Raw genomic sequence first — 22,934 nt, 5'->3', positions numbered from 1 at the left:
CAAATCCAACATTCAGCCCTCTGTTAGTTTGTTGCCATGTTATGCAGGCACATAATATCAACAGCAAACATTTTACTTATTGCCCAAGTATAGATTGAGGTTGCTCTAAAAAAAAAAAAAAAAAGTTGAATTCGAAAGCCGCTATTTTAATACAATAGTCAAGGCACATTTTCTGAGACGAATAAAACCCTTGTAACAATAAAACAAAGCAAGAAACAATATTGTAACGTATGTTCTGATTTCATAAGAAGAGACCTCACATGGTGTTTTGATGACAGTTCAAGAGTCCACACAAGTTTTAAGAACAAAATAAAAGTCTTGCCGCTGGCTTTTCAATGGAGGCTTCCAGGTTCCTGTTGCATGCAGTGTGAAAGCCCAGCTTCCCAGCGTGCCAGGGTCCTGCTGCACTTAGCAAGGCAAGGCAAGCAGATCTTTTTTTTGTGATTACAAATGTTTTATATTTGAAATTAATCTTACAACGAGACTTCCCCTTTAACACTCAAAGATGTTTAGTTCTGAAACATTAGCAGTATTCCGCTAAGCAAAAAGGGGATCACGATTTGCACTGTGGCAAAATGTTTTCTCACCGGAATTGATCGGGTCTAAAAACAGGAAGTGTCTTATATGTTACTCGTTATGGATAGCACGTGTATATTGAATTGCAGCTTTGAAAGTCGGAACAATATATTTGCCTGTATAATTATTACTAAATAAAAATGCAAAGAAATAAATAAAATAAAAGAAGATGGGATGGCAAGAATGTTAACGTATCAATCAGCTGAATCTAAACCAAAATGCTTGTGGAACGGTGTCCTTAACAGACATTACAACAAATGACAGCATCTGTAATGAACAGTGTGGCTTTTCCAGTTGAATCGAGGATGCATGGTCAGTTCTGTGTTGAAGTCAGAGTTACTGAGTTGCCTTGTTACTGTAACTGTTAGCTCCCCTTTGTCCAGTAAATGAAGCTCTTCTTCAGGCATGAATACTGTATCTCAAACATAGGTTAACATTTCTGTAAAACAAGTGCCTGGTCAGTAGCTTCCTATTTGACTATTGTTGTTTATCTTGTGTCTCCAGTGGGAAGAGATCAGTGGGGTGGATGAGCACTACACCCCGATCCGCACCTACCAAGTCTGCAACGTGATGGAGTACAACCAGAACAACTGGCTAAGGACCAACTGGATCCCGCGCAACTCAGCCCAGAAGATTTACGTGGAGCTCAAGTTCACCCTGAGAGACTGCAACAGCATCCCCCTGGTGCTAGGCACCTGCAAGGAGACCTTCAACCTGTACTGCAAGGAGTCAGACGAGGACCAAGGGGTCAAGTTCCAGGAGCACCAGTACACAAAGATCGACACCATCGCGGCCGACGAGAGCTTCACTCAGATGGACCTGGGCGACCGCATCCTCAAGCTCAACACTGAGGTGCGGGAGGTGGGGCCTGTGAGCAAGAAGGGGTTCTACCTGGCCTTCCAGGATGTGGGGGCCTGCGTGGCACTGGTCTCTGTGCGAGTCTACTTCAAGAAGTGCCCGTACACTGTGAAGAACCTGGCCATGTTCTCAGACACGGTGCCCATGGACTCCCAGTCACTGGTGGAGGTGCAGGGCTCCTGTGTCAATCACTCCAAAGAGGAGGAGCCTCCCAGGATGTACTGCAGCACGGAGGGGGAGTGGCTGGTGCCCATCGGGAAATGCTTGTGCAACATCGGGTATGAGGAGAGAGGGAACTCCTGCCAAGGTAACTTGCATCTTTACGCTTGGCTTTACTGTGTGTTTTTAGGGTAAAGGTATGGGCAGTCAATTGTACAATTTATTGATTTATAATCGATTTATAAATACAGTTATATAGCCAAGAGAAGGCAGTATTATAAATACAGTTATATAGCCAAGAGAAGGTAGTATTATAAATACAGTTATATAGCCAAGAGAAGATAGTATTGCTTGGGAAGCCACAAGCCAATGGATATGGTCTAGCTGCTCATTGCTGTTATGCCAATAGAGACAGCAATTCTTTAAAACAAATATATTCCTTCAAATGGGAGAACTGATAAATTACCAACTTTATAGTAGCTTGAACTACTCTACAACAAGACAGTTCAAGATATAGTGTATCTAACTGAATTCAAATGATCTTTAACCCAGCTGCAGATACTCAAGAGTTCCATAGCCATCGTGATCACATGGAGGATCTCTTAGAAAGTATTTTCAACTCACCTAAAAGTGGTTCAGTTTTGTCAAGATAAGCCACGTTGTTTAAGTAAAAGTCTATGCGAGTGTTCTACGATTTCATTAAGACAGTGATATTTAACATGTGCTACCAAGGCCTTTAATCATCTTACAATGTTGCAGGATGTTGTCATACTGATACCCCTGCCACTGACATGAACACCTCGTATCTCTCAGCTCAAACAGAGGAAGGCTTTGCTGTTTAAAATATGGGCTCTTGGTGACACAGTCTTTCGCTGAAAGCATCTTGAATCAGTTACAGTTATGAAAAGCTTTTTGTATAACACTTCATCAGGACCTAATTTGGTGTCTGGTACACAGGCCATGGAGAGACAGGCACTTACCAAACACAGCTCATGCACTTCATGCCCACGTGCAGCCACAGGGTGGGCAGGTGGGAATTCTGGGATCCTGAGCATGTTTTACAACCAGGCTGCCAAGGTTAGGCTGAAAACAGGGAGGAGTAGGACTTGCAGAAGCTGCGTTTTAGCTAAGGCTGGTTAACAGAGGTATTGGGATAGTGGGGTTAGTCATGTCAAGTACACAAATATTCATCTGTATTGTTAAGGCATTCTTGGGTTTTTGATAGAGTTAGAGGTAAAAACACCATCAAACTGCCACGTGTAAATTGCACAGCTGTATGTGGCTGAGCGATGCTGATTCTTGCATAATAGCTGCCACTCAACGGCAGTCAATGCACCTTCTTCTGTAATTCACTTGCTTTGTAAAGAGAGGTGCTCAGTGCATGAGTCGCACTATATAAATATTAGCAAAAAGCAGCTGCTTCCAGTTAAACATTTTTGTCATCTTACGCACACCCCAGTCTCTGTAAGTCGCCTTGGATAAAGGTGTCTGCAAAATAAACAATAATAATAATAATAATAATAATAATAATAATAATAATAATAATAATAATAATAATAATAATAATAATAATAATAATAAAAGCTGGACTGTGGGGTTCCACGATCCTCCGGTGAGAGATTCAAAATAATAAAGTTAATTTCGTGCTGAAGTCAAGCTGCATTACAAGTGCAGTAATACAAAGGGACAATGCTAGCACAAGGGCAACTACAAGCCTGAGTACCCATAGAGGTAACATCTTCAGATTGTGACTGTATCACAATGGTAATGCTACTGCATTACAATTACCACTGTTTAATGTTTCTGCCAAATCCATTGTATTATGTTGCCATTGCTGGTAATGCTGTACCTGGTAATGGATCTCTATATAATACATTGCTGAAGTTACTAGTACAGATTCCTACTAAACAGCCGTTACAGTTCAGTTAGACTGGTGAACTGCAGTCCATGCCACTGCACCTAGTTCACTGTGCCTTCACTGCAAGGGTTCTTCATCAGGAATACCAGGCTTTGAAAACTTCTTAACTTCCTAAGGAGTGAGTCTGGGACAGGCTGGTTGCCTGTTCAGAGACCAGAATAATCCTGCTTGGTTAAAAACTACCTGCCTTAGCCGTGCTGGTGCCTCTGTCAGAGCTATGATAGGCGCCTCTAGCAGGATGAACCCATTGAGACTAAGGGAAGTGCTACTGGGATCTGTGTGAGAGGTCCAGAAATAAACACTGAGACAGTGATCACTGCGTAGTGAGAGCTCCATGCCTCTCATACTCTGGAGTGCTTGTGAGAATGTTTTGATATATTTGACAATCTCTTATTAGTTACAGAGCACGGCTAATGGAGGCTAATAAGGGTTTATATTACCAAGCATAGCAGCTGCAGCTCTATAATAAATCCCTCTTTGTAGCAGTAGAAGTGTGCGAGGGAGAGCTCAAAAGGGTTAGGTGTTAAGGACCAATTTACTATTAAAATCCAAGAGTAGTCATAACATGAACTGCTATTTTTAAAAGGATTAAAAAATACCTATAATTCACAACACACTGCAATTCCTAATCGTCTAGGTACACAACTGATTCATTTTTTAATGCACTTTTTTTTTCTACATTGACCACGCTAAAAATATATCTTTGTAGTTGAAATGCTCAGTGGCAGTTTTTCCAGACAATATTACATTGTCTTATTATGACTGTTCGTACTTACTAAGTAAGGTGCCCAAATTAAGAAAGAAAGAAAGAAAGAAAGAACATGTTTTGTTGATAACTTATGTTTAGGGCTGTATTTTTTATCATGGTAAAACAATTGCTTATTGCACTATTCTTTGGGAATTTTCACGGGGAACTACATATTACACGACAATGGGTACATTTCACTGAAATCATGAAAACTGCTAGAACTGTGAAACAAATACTGCTTTACTTATGGGCGCCTGTTACTAAAATCATGCTGTTTGAACTCAAGTTCTGAAAGAAGGTGTAAATACATGCTGTACAATTCTATTTTTCTTTTGAAGTTTATAAATTATGCACTAATTGTATTTTTTATAATCTAATGAGTGATGTATTTAAGTTTTAATTGCATAAGGGAATGTGTTCAAATATCCTAAAGAGAAAAATAACACTCATATTTTAAAGTTGTTAGTATTTTCATCCACCCATTGAGATGTTTAAAATAGATTCTACTAAAGCTGTCATTGGCTCTGGATTTACAGCAGTGCATTTATAATGTAAACTCCAGAAATAAAGTGGAAACAGGGCAGTACAAATTCCAGTCGATATCTGAACATTCGGGCAGTGCACATACCCTGTATTCAGAATGTTTTGTTTTTAGTTAAGCTTTCCACAAGAAAGGCTGAACGTTGCATCTGACATATGGTGAGCCTATACAGCCAGCCCAGTCGAATTCATTGCCTAAAGCTATGTTTATAGGTATGAAGGACAAGCACAACATGAGAGGTTTAAGTTTTAACCTTAAGTGGAGTTTTCTGTACATGAACGAATTATGCAGAAACAGAATGATTTACTTGGAGCATATATGATAAAGGGAGGCGAATGATAAGGAAGTATTTCTGTCACCACACATGGTTGCTTACACTGCAGACTCATGGACTTCCTGTTCTTTCTTGAAATAATAAATAGACTGGTATGTGTGCTGAACTTTAAACATATTAATCCCGTTCCACGACAGCAAGGCAATGCCTTGTGACTAAATCGATTTATAGCTCGTAATACAACTTCATTGCTGCTGTAGTTAATAGACCAGAAACAATGTACAGACAGTTAAAAATGTATCACATGCATATTAGTAAAAGAGTAAAAATGGCATAGTATTAGTTCAATCCGAAGACATATTTTCCCACATTAGTTTCCACATTAATCAGTCTTTCTGCTTAAATCCCAGAGTATGCCTCTCACTATGTCTGCATTGAGCTCTCAAGCCTCCCCTATATACCAGGAGAAGGGCCCAGTCAAACCTTACCAAATCAGTCTTACCCACATTCACCTATTGAATCAACAGAAGCAATGCATTTACATGGACACAATTTAAGACAACCATAGTGGAATAGAATACAAATACATTTTAGTCCACTTCTATATTCGTATTCAGCAGTGTGCAGGGCTGAAACCCCTCACTTGTAAATAGGTATTACTTTTGTCATTTATTTTGTGTTATTTTGTACCAGCACTTGTTTTCCATCACTCCTATTCTACAGTATACATGTGCAGAATTCCACCCCCTGCATCAACAACACTATTACCTTATTTTCATTTGTTTACTTTTTTTGGGTATAAATTTTTAACTGGACTCAGGAAAGGGTTAATTTTGAGCCTTGTTTAAAATACTTACATGTCCATGTGGGGATGTGGATACAATGGAGAAAACAGAACGCTATGATTGGAGGTCCAGTGTATGAATTATTCAGTGTAGTTTAAAAGGTGTGTATAACAGGCTGCACCTTGTAGAGGCTGGGGCTTAGGAAGGAGCGCCAATGGATTGATGCCAAAAAGCAACCAGACTTGTGGCAGTATATTGTTATTATTTGTTTAAAAATAATTTGTTTTCCTTTATTTTTGCTAAATAAAAGTGCCAGCAGCATCAATATTTCAATGGTGGCCTGTTTTCCTTCCTTTTCACCTGATTGCTGGCGCCTGACCTTCACAACCAGTGTCATTTATGTATTTATTTTTAGTTATATAGGGCATGAATGTTTATTCATCTCAACTATGATTATTAGATACTGAGTTACATGAAATATTGCAAGCTGAGTCTAATTTGAAAACAAACCTCTCGAAATACCCAGAAATAGAGTTCAGCTGTGTTTCCATGTGGGTAGTTCCGTGGCTGGTACAGCCCATGGAAAGAGGCTAAAATAACTTAAAACAGATACACAGCCTATTTAAAAAGATTCCTCTCTTGCACATGTCAAATTACCTTTAAACATATACATACAAACTGCATTTTAAACAAAATAAAGAAAGCATGAACTTCCAGACAGTTAGACCTTGAAGGACAGTCTTAACAGATGCTAATTTATACACTGTGCTAATTTAAGAAACAAGGAAAAGTCAATTAAAGGTGGAACTATACACACACCTTATTAGCATCAGCACACTGACACTGCAGCCTTTTAGAAAAAATATCAAATAAACAGATCCCTGAGTGGCTCACCTGGATTATCAGTAAGGTTTGTGTCCTGGATGTGTCAAGTTGCCAGTCTTGGCTGAAGATCCCATGGGGTGGGGAGACAAAATCGGCAAGGACTGCTACAGCGGCCCCTACTGGCCAGGAGTCCAGTGGATATCAGCAGGACTGTCACTTGTTCTGCTGTCCGTTACTTCACTGGCATTGTGGGATTTTGTCATTTCATAGAGAATCTCAACATAGTACAGATGAGAGTATTTTTTTCTCTCCCTTGCCATTGACTCTTATAAAGACACGTCCCATTCTGTGTAATTGCGTATAACCTACAGGAACACACAGACACGTCCTTTATTTATTGTGGAGGTTTCCCAGGAGGGCACCGCTATGTGTTCTCTTAAATAAGCAGCAGAGATGGCTGATAAGGCTCACATTCTCTGAATGATTCCCATCCACCCTGCTTTGGTGAAAGGATCTGCTTTAAAACCGTACTAGATATTTGGCCCCATGCTGCAGCTCGTCAAGCCTCCATTGTGTTTGCAGCTGCCTCCTCTTCCCTTTGAGTTGTGAAATGAGATTCTTTCAGGATTTGGCAGGAAATACAATCCTGCCAGTCGCTACCCCTGATTTGTAATTAGATCTTATTAATGAGATGAATAAAGTGCAATTGAATATTTTAACAAGTCAGATCCTACCCGCGTAGCTGTGAGAAAGGGTTCAGAGTGGAAGCCAATATTGTCTCATATTACACTCATGCACAATAGATGGAACATCATCTACATTTTTGGAAAATGTCTAAAAGATTTATTCTTATCGGGAAAGAGATTTTAGATGCTAATCCATTTTTGAAACCTGAATGTATTTTCACTTAGAGACAACAATCTATATCATTTCCAAATATTTTTGTAGTTTGTTTAGTTAATGTAGTTAAATTTATTTGATAGTCTTGTCCAGTTATTTTCATTTCACTTTGGAGTAAAAGCATTCATACATCTGTCAAAATGTCTGTCACTCCAATCAAAGTTTGTCCCTGATTTTTATAACTATTTCATTCTTGATCCTTGTTTATTCTTTACAATTCTAGTCTGGTGAACGTTAAAGTTCAATACATTGTCTTTTCAAACAGTGCCAATGTGGTTTTAAGAAGTGGGTTTACATTAAGATAGTAGGGCTGTAACAAAGGGTGCATTTTGACTTTCGATGGTTCGGGAACACATTACTGAATGAAGGTTTGAACCTTTGATGATACTAATTTGCATAATCTGCTGATGACATCACCATAGCTACTAGTTTATATTGGATTGAAAATCTGATTAGTTTACAGCTAACCCATATAAACAGAATGTGGTTAAAATATGTTATATAGAACAGTAATCAAAACCCAAATGCACATTGTGTATGTACACGTGATTGACGCTGCTTGCAATATATACAGTAAGCCTGCATTGCAGAAGCACAATATTGCAACTGATTTAGGCAAAACAAAGCTTTATTTAACAGTCATCATTCCAAGCCGGTTATCAGTCACAGTCACATTGAACTACTTTATAATACTTCTATTAATAATAATAATAATAATAATAATAATAATAATAATAATAATAATAATAATAATAATAATAATAATATGAACTTATGCTTGTCAAGTGACCCCAGAGATTGGTTGTGCCTCCATGAGACATCAAGAGTCGCTTGCACAGTTTGCATTCATCTTTTTTTTTGGTCGTCTTTAACAACATTTTTAAAAATGATTTAGTGTTTCATATTTATACTACCATAGTACTTCTCTTACAATGTCTTGTACATTTGCTATAGGTACCCCCTCCCTCTCCCCCACCCCAGTGCTTTGGCATAATATATTCTGCTCCAATACATGGCAGCGGTGCCATACAGGATTACTACATATAGCAATTTGGATTTTAATACAGAAAGTTTTGTTTTAGTAATGTGCATTATACAAAGCAAGAGACTGAATTTTGCATGCGAATGACATTTAATGTGTGATTTATAATATTCACATATTGTAAAACGGTTTCTGTTGACAGAGAAACAAAACAAAACAAAAAAAGTGAATGCCACCTGTCGAACGTTCGATGTGTTAGAACTGCCTTAGAATTCCTGGCTATTGAACGAACCTTTGAAACTTTGAAGATTCCGTTTTGTACTTTTTCTGCTTCACTGAGTTTGACTGATAGCTAAAGGTAGCTTTTTATAGAAGCAGAGGAGCAGGAAAGCTAATTCGTATCATTACAGTTCCACTTTTTTAAAGGTGAGAACTCCCTGAAGAGATATCCCAGGTTGGTCTTTAGCAAGAGAATGCATCAAGGATCCATTTAAAAAAAAATAAAAAAAAATGTTAAGATTAAATGTGTTATTTCTATAGGGTGATAAAAACTTTGGCCGTCGCTGTAGATTGCAATGTTTCTTACAGGACTGACTGCTACTCGGAGGAGCTATTTCAAGTTAAATTGTGGAAGCCAATGCTTGTGGATTTCTGTTTTACATGTTGAAGAAGGGTCCTTGCAGAAGGGTCTTCATGACCTACTTCTCCGTGATACATCCTCTGTACTATGTCACTAACTCACTTTGTAAATGTAGATTTCATTTCAGTCACATCGAATGTCCTTGACTCTTTTTCAACTTGCTCTTTTCTGTACTGTTGATCACAGGGGTGCCTGTTGGCCTCCTTGCTTACAGTAAATCCATGTCATCTTGCCTGGTCTGTTCTTGGAAGCCTGTAGCATCCTGGTCTTCAGGTACACTTGCCGTGCTCAAGTGGAGGATTATGTAGCACAAATTCATCTGGAGGTCCATGACCTCCATATCAGGAAACTTTAAACAAACACTAAGGGCCTCATTCACTAAACAGTGGTAATGTGTTTTGCACGCAGTAAGCCCCTTTACTGCATGCTTTGTACACTTGCTGTTTTCACCAACCAGTGGCAGGCAACCCAGTGCATTGAAAAAAGCGTGTGGAAAAAGTACTGTGTTCGAGTCATTAAATACAGTGAATAATGTTAATATGTGGAAATGTATGCAAATTACATCACAAAATACAGCAAGGGAGGTATTTGATATGCAAACCATATTCACTTAAGGGCGCTAACTTTACTATGTGCCTCAGCGTGTGTTAAAAGTACCGTTTATTGAAACCAGGGGGTGTCACAGACCCAGCAGAAGAGCTGCACAGGAGAGCGAGAAGGAGAGAGTATTTCAGACCAGGCAGATGTTCCTAGGGCTGTGTGAGGAGGAGGTAAGAACTAGATACAGAGTGAGCACAGATAATACTAGCCTTAAAACTCGGGCCAGGGAAAATTCACGATATCACGGATTTCACAGAAATCATGTATTTGACTGCCTACCATGAAAAATATGCATTTTATTTTCCTTACAATATTTTACATTACTCTTCACCTCTACTTTCATCAAGTAGAAGCAGTGCTATAGTAGCTGTACACAGTCCGGCGTCAATTTGGTTACTATGGCGAAGGGGTCAACCAAATACCGGCTTCATAATTGGTGAATTCCTCATACTGTACAATGATGTAACATGCAAGTTTAAAATGGTTGTTTAGATATTGTTGACTTGTTAGCTTGCAGTGTATGATTAACATTAAAAATGCAGACAGCTGACAAATCAAAAAGCTAAATTCATTTCAACAGAAGACCGTGTTCAGAGCTAGAAAAATGGGGCGTTGTATGCAGATGGTGGGATTCTGTTTTGCTCAACTTGTAATGTCTCTTTGGATCATCTAAGAAAATCTACTGACAAGCATCTTGACAGCGCAGTGCACAAAAACAAAAAAATCAAAATTTAAATTCAGGCTAAACAATTACCGAACAATCACAAAATTGTTTGAAAAGAGCACAGAAAGTGGAGAAACACGTACAAATAGACCATTTTAAATGACTGTTTCCAGCAGAAGTTTGTTTCATTTTTAAAGATAGTTTCAATAGCGACTTGAGTTATGATGTACTCATACATCCTCAGACATTCAGGGATATATGAAGATTACGAGGCAGGTGCATATGCAACACTTTCATCTATGTTAATATATTTATGCAGTCACCATGCACTTGTGATATTAAAGTAGGCTGTGCTTAAAATATACAAAAGAAACTGTAAATGTCCAATAAATTAATGTGCACAGAGTGCGAATTGAGGTGCAGTCATAAACACAAGCAATCAAATGGCATCTAATGTTAAAAAGGGCTATGCTGACTTTTGATTAATATTACAAAATAAATCAGAGGGAGATCAAGTTGAACAAACTAATATGTATTTGATTTGTAGAGTTAAACAGAAATGTTCCATTAACAACAACTTCCTCTGCTTTGACTGTCTTGTGGGGCGCTGTGATTTGGGACAAGACCCCAGCCCTCCTCCTATGGTTTAATTGAAGTTAAAAACATTAATTGAAGTTAATGTTCTCGCTGATTCATCACCAAAAAGACTTTGATAATTCCCCACCACTTCTTCTGCTAATACATTTAGCTCATAGTTGGTAAACTTTAGATTCCTCACTCTTTCCTCCTTGGTCTCTGTCATTGTGACAAACTCAGAACTGTACTTTCCTTTTACTTTCGAGCGCCCTTATATAATACAGTTTGCATAATTCCGCGTGTTGAATTCTGTGTGCTGAATTCGATGCATTGTGACAACTTGCAAGTGAATTATTTAGCGCGCTTTATTTGTGCATATCATTAGCTTAGTGAATAGCGCTACCGCTGGTTCGTTTTTGTGCAAGGTGTGGCTTCCCCCCTGCCACGCGGTAATTCTGCTCATTTACTGCTGATTAGTGAATGTGGCCCTAAGCGTGGTGTCATTCTCTTCCATACAGTGATTCATTTCGACAATCTGTCTGACCCGGTAAATGTAGACTGCCGAAAACCGGTCAAAATACTGATTTTTCTCTGCCGCACAATCTAGAAATGTGCTTTGTGTATTTCTCAGTGATCTTTTTAGCTTGCATTACTGTCAGCTCCATTTAAGAATGGACTTGTCATCGAGATAGCTGGCAAAACAGAGCTTCAATCAAGCACTGAAGGGGCTCTGTGGCTGTGGATTATAGGCAATGGGATATGTCCTTCCACCTCTCATGGGCTGTTTCAGTCTCAGTCCGGTTCTGAATTCAGATGGAAGTCCCCTCGATGTGATAGGGCTCTGTGTGATACGAGGAGCTTGGGGGACAGGTGGCTTCACTGCAGTCAGGTTTTATAGTAATTTCTTGGCAGGTGTATTGAAACTCACTCAGAGAGGCCAAGGATTGGTTGGGCAGGGAGGCTTTTGTTCCATTTTGTCTAGTGTTTAGGTTTCAGTACAATATTTCAGATATTAAATTCATGACTGGTCTTTTTTGCAGGTAATAATGGAAAACATTTCTGTAATCATGGAAAACTTCTTTCATAACTTCAATCAGAAATTGAAGGTACAACATGTGCTGTAGAAAAGTCAAGTAGATGAAGGCACTCTGAAATGATTCTCTACTTGACTCATTTTTACTTCAAATCTTCTCAGAAGTGCTCATTTAAAGTAATGAATCTAAAATGTATTTGACAAAGAAGTCTAGTCCAAAACATTTATCTCATTTTATTGTGTTTTTAGTACTAAAGTTGAAACAAAATTAGTATTTTTAATAAAATGTCATTATCCTCTAAAGATAACTAATAAAAAAAATCTCTGTCGCCACCTAGTGTATAGCAAACTAAAATGGTATAGCAAGTGACTGGACTTGATATTATGTTAATCTGTGGCTAAAAAAATAAAAAATACAATTAATATAAAATAACTTTAAAAAGTTGGCCAGTCAGACTTAAAAGTAATAGGAATATACTGTCAGGCCCAGAGAAAAGCATGAAGCAGTCATCCTGTAGCACAGTAGAATAAACTGTGGGGAGTCGCATGGGAAACCAGTTACAGTCTCAGTGTTTACTCAGAAATATAATGGAAATGTACTCATCTCACGACTGGGTACAACTGACTGCCTAATTGGTATAAAAAAAAGAGAAAAAGAGAGGAAAGAAAATCTTTTGTTCTGAGACACATCCCTTGTCTCATAACCAGAATCTATTCACGACATCAAAGCGGCCTTGCTTTGTTTTGCTTTAACAACAGCTTCTCTATCATTTAGCTACTATAATAGAAAGAACTGTACGGCCCTTCTCTTTCCCGGGCCTGTGTGGTGTTTTCACTTTTAAGTCTGGAGCTTCACACTGAAGAATGCAACCGAAGCCCCTTGTGTTTCCAGGCGGCTGCTGCTGGTGAGGTATTGAGCGCCAGCGGACACGCGGGGATGGTTTGGGCGCAAGGCGGCAGGGGGTGTGATGGTGATAGATGACTGTAGCTCAGACCTGACAGCAGGACAAGGCCGAGGTCTGAGCCCAGCTCCTTGAACCCACAGGGGTTCCACTGCTGCCTCACTCACAATGACTGCAGTGCTTTAAGAGCTCTGAGACATCAAACACATGGCAGATGTCTTTGGGGCTATAAAAAAGGGAAATGGTGGCCCTGTGGATTGAAGCAGTGTGCAGAAAAAACATATTACTAAAGGATTTGGTATTCTTCTGGGTTTTTAAATGTGTTTTTGTTATACAAATCCAGTAAGAAACCCAGCGTCTTTTTAATGAACATAGATTTCTTTTAGCATTAATATTTGGAGTTTATGCGTAATACAATGGAGAAAAAGTTAGGTTCTTTACCATTTTAATAAATGAATGAAATTGAGAGATTAACACAACTATTCTGCATTTGTGCTAGCTTCTTTAACAACAGTATACAAGTGTTGCATGTCTATAAAACTTTACTTTAATTCACCGAATAGACTTTGAATAACTCTTAAGTTAAAGTTTTGTGAGTAGCGGTCTGAATCACTTTAACTTTGAACACAGCTTGGAGAGTACATATGCATTCTGTCTCTCTTACAGCCATGGACATAAATAACCAAGCATGATGAAATGAAAGGGACTGGGCAAAGTACTTTCATCTGTACTTTTATATTTGATTTTAATTTTTTAAGAAATCTGAAATAGAAAAGGGATAAAGGAAAAAAAAAACACTGTAATTTGGAGAAGGCTAGGTTACACTAAGCATTCATCTCCGGAACTCTGGGCTCATTGTCACGTTGTGTCATGAAATGAGTTTTTAGGTCTCTCATCTTAGTAAATAGCAGACAGCAGTGCATCCACATTTCATGACAGCCACAAACCTTGTTTTAATTCAAACTTTGCTTTGCCCTTGATTAAATAAGAGAGGTGTTTACGTTGCACTTACCAGTTGCAGCCAACTAGGGACAACTATTTACAGTAAATACACTTTCAAATAATTGGTTCTAAGGTCTTCTAGATAGTCTACAATAACTAAAAACAGGACGGTGTACTGTTACACAGAAGAAAGACCAGAGGTCTGTACGTTTCGGATGAAGATACAATTAGAATCACAAGCGTGTTTTTGTTCAAAGGTATTTCAAGGCTTAGAAAGCTGCTCTATTCCACTTGACGGAGGCAACAAAGAGAAGCAATTTTACACAGATTGCTTCTCTTGTTTTCATTGTGACCTCTCTTGGAACAGCTGGATTAATTGTGGTAATATTTCATTGTAAGGTGGTGTTAATTTGTGCCCGGGAGAATAATTTGCCTGTTTGTCGAGATCCCCTGAGTGACATATCGTTTAAGCAGAGCCAGACACACACGATTTAATGTTTCAACGACAGTGTTTCATGCAAAGCATGCTAACCTGATTTATAACCATTTAAAGGGCACACAATTACACATTAATTATCTGGAGGAATTTGTAATCAGGTGGAGTGGGCTGAGCTATAGATCTGTTAATAGGTTCTAGTCTGTCGCTTGCTCCAGACAGCTGATGCCCTAAAACAGCACAGCTGTGGCATGGTCAGGACGGCGAATGGGACCCAGTCAGGAGGAGGGGTCAGTAGTTTTGTCTCTTGATATGGAAGTAATTAGTGGCCTTGTCTCGGCCTTTCAAGATCCTCGTTGTAGTTACAGCACTGGGCCACCATTTACAAGTCAGCTGCTTGTGGGCAGCACAGTGTTAAAGGGTTATTGTTTACAACAAAGCACATTACTTATCATTGCTCCTGCTGTCTTGTGTGTAACCCTATAGTTAGAACACATTACTTATCATTGCTCCTGCTGTCTTGTGTGTAACCCTATAGTTAGAACACATTACTTATCATTGCTCCTGCTGTCTTGTGTGTAACCCTATAGTTAGAACACATTACTTATCATTGCTCCTGCTGTCTTGTGTGTAACCCTATAGTTAGAACACATTACTTATCATTGCTCCTGCTGTCTTGTGTGTAACCCTATAGTTAGAACACATTACTTATCATTGCTCCTGCTGTCTTGTGTGTAACCCTATAGTTAGAACACATTACTTATCATTGCTCCTGCTGTCTTGTGTGTAACCCTATAGTTAGAACACATTACTTATCATTGCTCCTGCTGTCTTGTGTGTAACCCTATAGTTAGAACACATTACTTATCATTGCTCCTGCTGTCTTGTGTGTAACCCTATAGTTAGAACACATTACTTATCATTGCTCCTGCTGTCTTGTAACTCATCCTGTAGTTGTTTTTTCTACATAATCACAATTGTTTATGTTTTTTTTTTTTTCATACCTTTGATCATGAATCTGTTTTGAAAAGTTATTTTAGTTTTAGATCTGGTAAGTCTTCCCGTGAATACTTCTTGTCACTATCCAAAATAAAGTGCTATTTCTCATGGAGTGGTCTGGTAAAGGCAGTGATAATACAATTTAAATGCTGCTGTGTGGCTTATCGAGTAAAATGTTCTTTTAAGTAATTCATAGAAGCTGGTTCATGCAGCATGCCAATCAAGCTAAATAAATAATAGTTTTTATTTGTATGTTTTTCTTGGCATTTTACCCAAATAATAATTGTTAGTCACTCACATAACAATTAATTTTGTCGGAAATGAAGGACAAATTGTGAGCCTGCCAGGGTTTAATTAACGTTCTAATTTTGCACTGTTATGTAAAAGAATCCTACATAGTTTCATTTGGAATATGTGAATAAGAACATTAACAGGATTGCAACTGTTGAGAAAAACAAAACAAAACAAAAAAACAAAAACAAAATATATATACACACACAAAATACACACAAAATTAAGCCTATAAATATGCGCAAACTGATGAGTAATTCTTTGTAAATCCATATTTTTTATATGCAAGACACAACTAAAGTACAGTGATCTTTAATGGACACCATGCACTACCAGTAACTGTACAAAATGAAATGCCAATTCATGTGTAATGCTGCAGAACGCACAGTAGCAGCTCGGAATAAGTCGTGGGAGAGCTCCTGCAAATCTGACCTTGTAATCTATCAGTGCAGAAAGCCTCACACAGCTGAATACCAGGGTTTTGATTTGTTGAGCACTGGCGCTGGTACCACAGTCAACCTTTAAAGGTCGGTGAAACCTTCAGAGATGAACACTGACCTTTAAGAAAGACATTGACTGGAAAGAGAGTTTTATAAAAACACACACTGATTTACACAACTGCCGGGGCAGATTTTACATAATTGAGATACTTTATCAATTGATACATCAACGCTGGTGATGAATTATTATTTGTTTTAGGTCCTGTCAATCCAAGTTACTGTCTGGTCTTGCTTTTTTTTCCCCATTCCTCACTTGAATTATCCCTGTTTCACCCCTGCATCCCCGGTTCCTTAGAGCACAAGTGACTGGTAAATGGGGTTCAGCTGGAAAATCGTTAATTAAATTGTAATGAAACTTGGTATGAACATTATTTAGCATAACATATTCAGTATTAGATTCTGGATGTCTGAGCTTGTCTGTCCGTATATCCACACATCTGTATAAAGTATAACATATTTAGTATTTGATTCTGGAGATGTCTGGGCTCATTAATGAGCCATTTATAAAACTACCCTTGACAACACATCACCATCACACTGTATTGCTTGCTGAATTAGTAGTTCAGAGAAGGCATTAGCACCAAAAACATACTGTGTAGAGACTTGTTTTGTTCTGTGTAGTTTCAATGCAGTCTTCATCTTGTTTTTAAACTGCTGCCACTGATAATTGTAACCACAGGCTCCTTTTCATTCAGTGATTTTATTTGGAGATAACAAAGACCACCGCCAGGGCTTTGATACTGCAGGCTTTGGGTTTTGTTTCAGTATTGTAAAGTATTACTTTTTGTTTAAGCAGCTGAAAACATTATTCTGTTTAAACATTTGCAATTTACAGAGCAAGCCTCCACAAAGAAGGTCCACACAAAAGTGTTGTTGCTTTCAACCAAAAAGACGGTAGGACACAATACTGTATTTACTGTGCCTGGAACTCATATTGAAGTCTTTTTGAAGGAACAAAAATGCAGCATGACTTGTATTCACTTTGTAATGACAGTTGGCACTGTTGATTTCCCTGACTGAAGGATTTCAAATGGTAATGCACGCAGTGGTTCTGCAATTGCAATGCAATAGTTCTGTACTAGGGAGCAATGGAACTTGGAAGCACAAAGGCAGCTACAGTGGTATAGGCCATTAGGAGACTGGTAACACAGTGGAATATTACCATCAATATGATCACAATTCTGTAAACCAATGACCATCAGTACTATATATAATTGGATTTCTGGAATGTTAGAAAGTGTTGGTAATGTGTGAGCTTGCATAGGCGTTGATTCTGGTTTGAACAGTTAACTTTGTGAGGCAGTGTGAGTGGATGTGAGACGCTTGCTTTGGACAGTTAACTTTGTGAGGCAGTGTGAGTGGATGTGAGATGCTTGCTTTGGACAGTTAACTCTGAGGCAGTGTGAGTGGATGTGAGACGCTTGCTTTGGACAGTTAACTCTGAGGCAGTGTGAGTGGGTGTGAGACGCTTGCTTTGGACAGTTAACTCTGAGGCAGTGTGAGTGGATGTGAGACGCTTGCTCTGGACAGTTAACTCTGAGGCAGTGTGAGTGGGTGTGAGACGCTTGCTTTGGACAGTTAATGCTGAGGCAGTGTGAGTAGATGTGAGATGCTTGCTTTGGACAGTTAACTCTGTGGGGCAGTGTGAGTGGATGTGAGATGCTTACTTTGGACAGTTAACTCTGTGGGGCAGTGTGAGTGGATGTGAGACGCTTACTTTGTTGGAAGGCAATTATACCAGAGCCACTTAGTTCAGTGACATTATAATCACAGCGGTTGGCATCGACTGAGTTGTGGTGGCTTCGACATTGAGAGTACACTGATTAGCACATTGATTTGCATTTAAATAGATCTGAAAAGGTTAAGTGTAATTAACAGTACAGTAGTTACTGTGAAAATAACCTGAACGTACACTTAAAGGGTAGATGTATAATAGAAAACATACAAAAAATACAAATAAATGTTGTAATACATAATGTAAGTAGATGACACACACACACACACACACACACACATATATATATATATATATATATATATATATATATATATATATATATATATATATATATATCTTTTTATTTTAATGACTATTGTTCTGAAAGGTGTCAGAAAGTTTGAATGCTAGTTTTTAAATGACTGTATGCAGGTATTCTTTTTTAACTACATCCTATGATTTAAATCAGGCCGTATAGGAACAGCCGCTCTTAATCTGCGTTACATTTTGAGTAACTTTAAAATACAATACTGAATACTTCCTAACCAAAAATATTTTTGACTTGCTGCCATTGTAAAATACTTCCCATTTAATCAAAAAATTTCTTCACAAATGAATACTATTAACATTGTTTGCTTTATTATTTTATACTTTCTACAAAAGATAAAAAGCCAGCTGTTTTCATTTAGAAAACACTTGAAGCACCCACTCTTTCAGCTGAAAGCAAAATAAAAAGTTTAGCCTCCCTGTTCTTGCTCAGAAAATGAATTGTGCCAGACCACTTTAAGGTTGGGGTTGTGCTGCGCGTTTGGCTGCCGAGGCAAACTCTTACCTGACTAGAAACAGAGAGCTGGGAATTGGGGAAAGAGAGCGGGACTGTGGAAGCTTTGTCAGTAGTGACCTGTTTTGTATTTGAACCCCGAGTACTTGAGTTTCATAGGAGCTCAGCAGAGGAAACCTGCCCCTTTCCCCATCACTGCCAGCATGAAACTGAGTGCAGACTGCGACCCAGGGGCAGCGTCCAGTGCTACACTCACTGACTCCTGCTTCCAAAAACCTTCACAGATCAGTCATTAGCAAACCACCCTCAGTTTTTATAATGTCACTAAATTACCAATGAGCTTGCAAATAAAAGCTTTGTTTTTCTGACAATTAAAGACACATTTTGAAAGCAGTGTAGAACTTTCTTGTTTAGGGGTCACTACCTGTTCAATATGCTCTCTCTGCATGGGCTTGTTGGATAAAGCAGGGTTTTGGATAAACAGGGTTTAAGTCAATGAAAGGCAGCTGTATTTCCATCAGGAGTGTACAAGGCACAGTAGCAGCTTTCCTAGGCATGTCAAGGTTATTTTGAAAACCTGCATTTGTAATTTTTGCACAGGGCGCGATGGAGGATTGGGTTGGAGAGCTGAGTCTTGCCATTCCAGGTGGTGTAAATCAGCTTGTCAGTCTGAGAAATGGTACAGTGATTAGACTGACCAGTTTCTTAAATGACAGCCTGTGCAGCGCTGGGATCCCCTGACTCATTGTCCCCTCCAGTAGAACAATTTGGTTTTTGAAGCGCTGAGCAGAATACCATGTGGAAGATCAGCAGGGGGGGCAGTCGTGCAGCTCTGTAATTTCCTTGTAACAGGCCACTCTGTGATCATACTGTCTTCAAATGAAACTCCTTGTGAATATGCTATTAGCATGGATCAGCTCCAGTATGTGACACATTTTAAAAAAGGAAAGGCTTTTGTATGTTACCCTAGCATCCCCCATTCATTACTTTCCCAAATCTACGGCACAGTCTACTTTTGAGTGTAGGTACATTTAAGAGGCGGGTCGTGTTATTAAAATATTGGACTATCACTATGTTTGACAGAAAATATATCAATTTCATTTATTTATTTATTTATATTCATTTACAAGATATCTGGAAAAGATAAATCACAGGGCATACGTTCATAAGGCAATTCAAGTACAAATCACATTAGCTTAAAAATAAATAGCTAACAATTTCTTAATGTCTTAATGATGAGGCACTCCACAAACCAGTGTGAAGTAATTGTCCCTGTCACCCGGTTTTATATGTCATGTCATACAGTAAGTGAAGTATGAAATCCAGGCCGCTTGAGCACCAGGACCCTGATTAGAGAGGGTTGCATGAGATAGTTCAGTGTTGGGAAGGTAATGGAAGACGCTACCTACACACAAGATGATGCATGGCAGTCAGGGTTTTATTACGATTAAGAGCCCATAAACAGTCCCGTTATGAATATTAGGATCTCGTTGCCCTACTGGTTTGTGGTGCTTAAGTAGGTGTGGCATTTGTTGCCTGTGGATATGTTAGCACTCCAAGTGGGACATTTATTGGACAACTTGATTTTTACAACAAAAAACGTTTCTGCAGTGACGGCAATGCAAAAGTTGCGTGTTTCTTGAACTTTACGAAGTCATGAAGGTCATATTTAAAATAAATTGGATTGTCATGGTATAAGCAGTGGTTTCGTTTTTGAGCTCTTTGAGCAAGGTCTCGAAGTATGTAATACCCTGTTCTTAAGAAAGAAAGACAGCAGAACAAAACTTGGATGTAGGAGTTTAATCACAAACCAATACAGTAAGACACAATGTCTGTGTTTCCAGTTTATGGTTGAGAATTAAATGTGTGTTCTTTATTCAAAAAGGTACATTTTTAGGTACATCTGCCCAAAAAATAATTCTGCACACTTTTTTCAATTTTCTTTCTTCTCTGTTGCAAAAGTAAAGGAAGTGCAAAAAAATCACAAAAACAATTTGATTTCTATAAGTGGAGTAACCTTGCAAATTAAAAAGAGAGCACCTCATTCTTCCTGAATGTTAACATAAATCAAACTGCGTCATCACTTTCAAGGAATCTGTAAGCATGTTTACAAATAATGAGTTAGCACTTTTCTTAAATGATTGCAGTGTAACACACTTTAAAATAATGAGTTAGCACTTTTCTTAAATGATTGCAGTATAACAGACTTTAAAATAATGAGTTAGCACTTTTCTTAAATGATTGCAGTGTAACACACTTTAAAATAATGAGTTAGCACTTTTCTTAAATGATTGCAGTGTAACAGACTTTAAAATAATGAGTTAGAACTTTTCTTAAATGATTGCAGTGTAACAGACTTTAAAATAATGAGTTAGAACTTTTCTTAAATGATTGCAGTGTAACACACTTTAAAATAATGTCCAGAGAGTGGAAAACATGGAGAGAAGATGGTGGGGTTTACTTACACAGTGTTAAATGATTCTCATTCTACTGTGGTGCCCTGAAGTATTGCCATCCATTAGTTTCAGTTACTCAGTCGTTCCTTTAGCTGTCTTTACAGCTATCAGGCTACTTAATAAAACACTTTCAACTACATGATTGGTTTCCATTAGTTGATAATAAATATCAAGAATAATCATTTTTGCAAAGACAATTCTTAATCAGAAGTACTGACACTTCTTCAGTTGACCAGTCCAATCATAATACTGATGGCTCTGATGTCACAACCCTGTCCCCCTGCTTCACAGCCCTATTCAGTAGTGTAGTGTAAACCATTACTTCACTAAAGCTCAGGGAAATCATGTGGGTATATTGAAGTTTGTAATACCATAAAGTAATAAGCTTCACATGACGAATTCATTTGAGCAGTTTTCTGTATCTGCTGTTACCATTAAAAGAGCTGCCGCATGTTAGCAAACACCAAGCTTCAGTTAGGATGATAATCAATTTGGGAAGGCTCAGTTTGCTCTGTGTTAAGCATACTTAGCCTCTTTTGTCATCCAGCTGTGCATGTACAGTTTAGAAATTGTGATTGTTACTGGTAAAACACACGCCCTCACTTGAATAGGACTGTTGATCATTAAGAGGTTTCCCTGTAGAAGTCTGTCTGTATCTCCCTCTCTCTATGCTGCTATCACTGTGAGTTTTGATTCATTCAGGTGGAGGATCATTCAACTGGACGGAAAGCTTTTCTGCCCCTTGACATTCCCCCTGTCTTCTAAGTGTCAGCGGTGTTCCATGCCTCTCAGGTTAGGGTTAGGGTTAGGGTCAGGTCACATCTCCTCTTCTGATAACTGGCCCTGTGTTCCACTCTTCACACCCCTTGCTTTGTCTCTCCCGTGTGCAGTATATTGGCAGTGCAATGGCAGAGGAGTAGCTGCTAACGTAGACACAGTAAAGAACGAGGTGCTCTAGAGGCTTCTGCATTCCAGTTGTGCTGTTAGTTGTGATTCCTACTGAATAGTTAATCTAATTTAGAAATACTGTAAGAACAAAACATTGTGAATTCAATGGCAAACGTCTTGACTTGCAGTGGAAATGTTTTGTCATTGAATTTACAAAGTTTCTTTTGGAATATCTAGTTTGTATTTTGTAGAAGGAATTGCCAAAATTGGCAAAATAATACATACAATAAGTGTATACATTTACCACTATTTACTGTTTTATAGCTATAGTTAAAAAGTACAAAATAACTTAAGTGTAACAGAAATATGTTATCTGACTTTCCTTTTATGCTAGGCTTGTAAAAAGCCCAGTCAAATGTAACAGTAACATCTTAAAGATAAGTATTTTTAGCCACATACTGTATGTTCAGGTCTGTAAAACTAAAATAATTAACACAATTGTGCAAAATCTGCAAACAGCAGGGGCTATTTCATTTTACTCAGTGGCAAAGGATATCTGTGTTTAATTAACAGTGCTGGAGTGGATTACTATTTGTCTTGATTCAACTAAAACGTCATCCACTAAAAATATTGTAAATGTCGATGGACGGTTAAAGTAATTACATTTTCTGGAGATAACTCCCTCATTTATTGGTTTTAAGAGACAACACATTTCAATAGAATTCTGCTAGTAGGAGTGCTTTTTAAACAGTTCATCTGGATTTGATGAGTGAAACTGATAGAATATGAATCTGAACGAGAGGAAGGCATCAGTTATAATAAGTCTGATACTTCATACCCATACCAAGCTTCTCTTAAGGAGACATTTCTGTTCAGAATTAAAGACGCACTTCACGCGGAATAAGAAGAATTAGCAGTAAAATGGGCACCACCCAACTTCTGC

The 22,934-nt window shown here is 38.4% G+C and overlaps 1 protein-coding gene across 5 annotated transcripts in view; it reads left to right on the top strand.

Moving 5' to 3' along the window:
• Nucleotides 1-22,934, top strand: part of LOC121327953 (ephrin type-A receptor 3-like) — a 99,299-nt gene that overhangs the window by 28,062 nt on the left and 48,303 nt on the right. For all 5 annotated transcript variants that reach the window (XM_041272330.1, XM_041272334.1, XM_041272331.1 and 2 more), the window contains exon 3: nt 1,081-1,741. In XM_041272330.1, coding sequence (XP_041128264.1) covers nt 1,081-1,741 — 661 coding nt within the window. The remainder of the gene's footprint in view (nt 1-1,080; nt 1,742-22,934) is intronic.

This window comes from Polyodon spathula, chromosome 15 (assembly GCF_017654505.1).
Source record: "Polyodon spathula isolate WHYD16114869_AA chromosome 15, ASM1765450v1, whole genome shotgun sequence".
NCBI lineage: Eukaryota > Metazoa > Chordata > Actinopteri > Acipenseriformes > Polyodontidae > Polyodon > Polyodon spathula.
The sequence above is the reverse complement of the archived record's forward strand: the minus strand, read 5'-3'. Positions and strand labels throughout refer to the sequence as shown.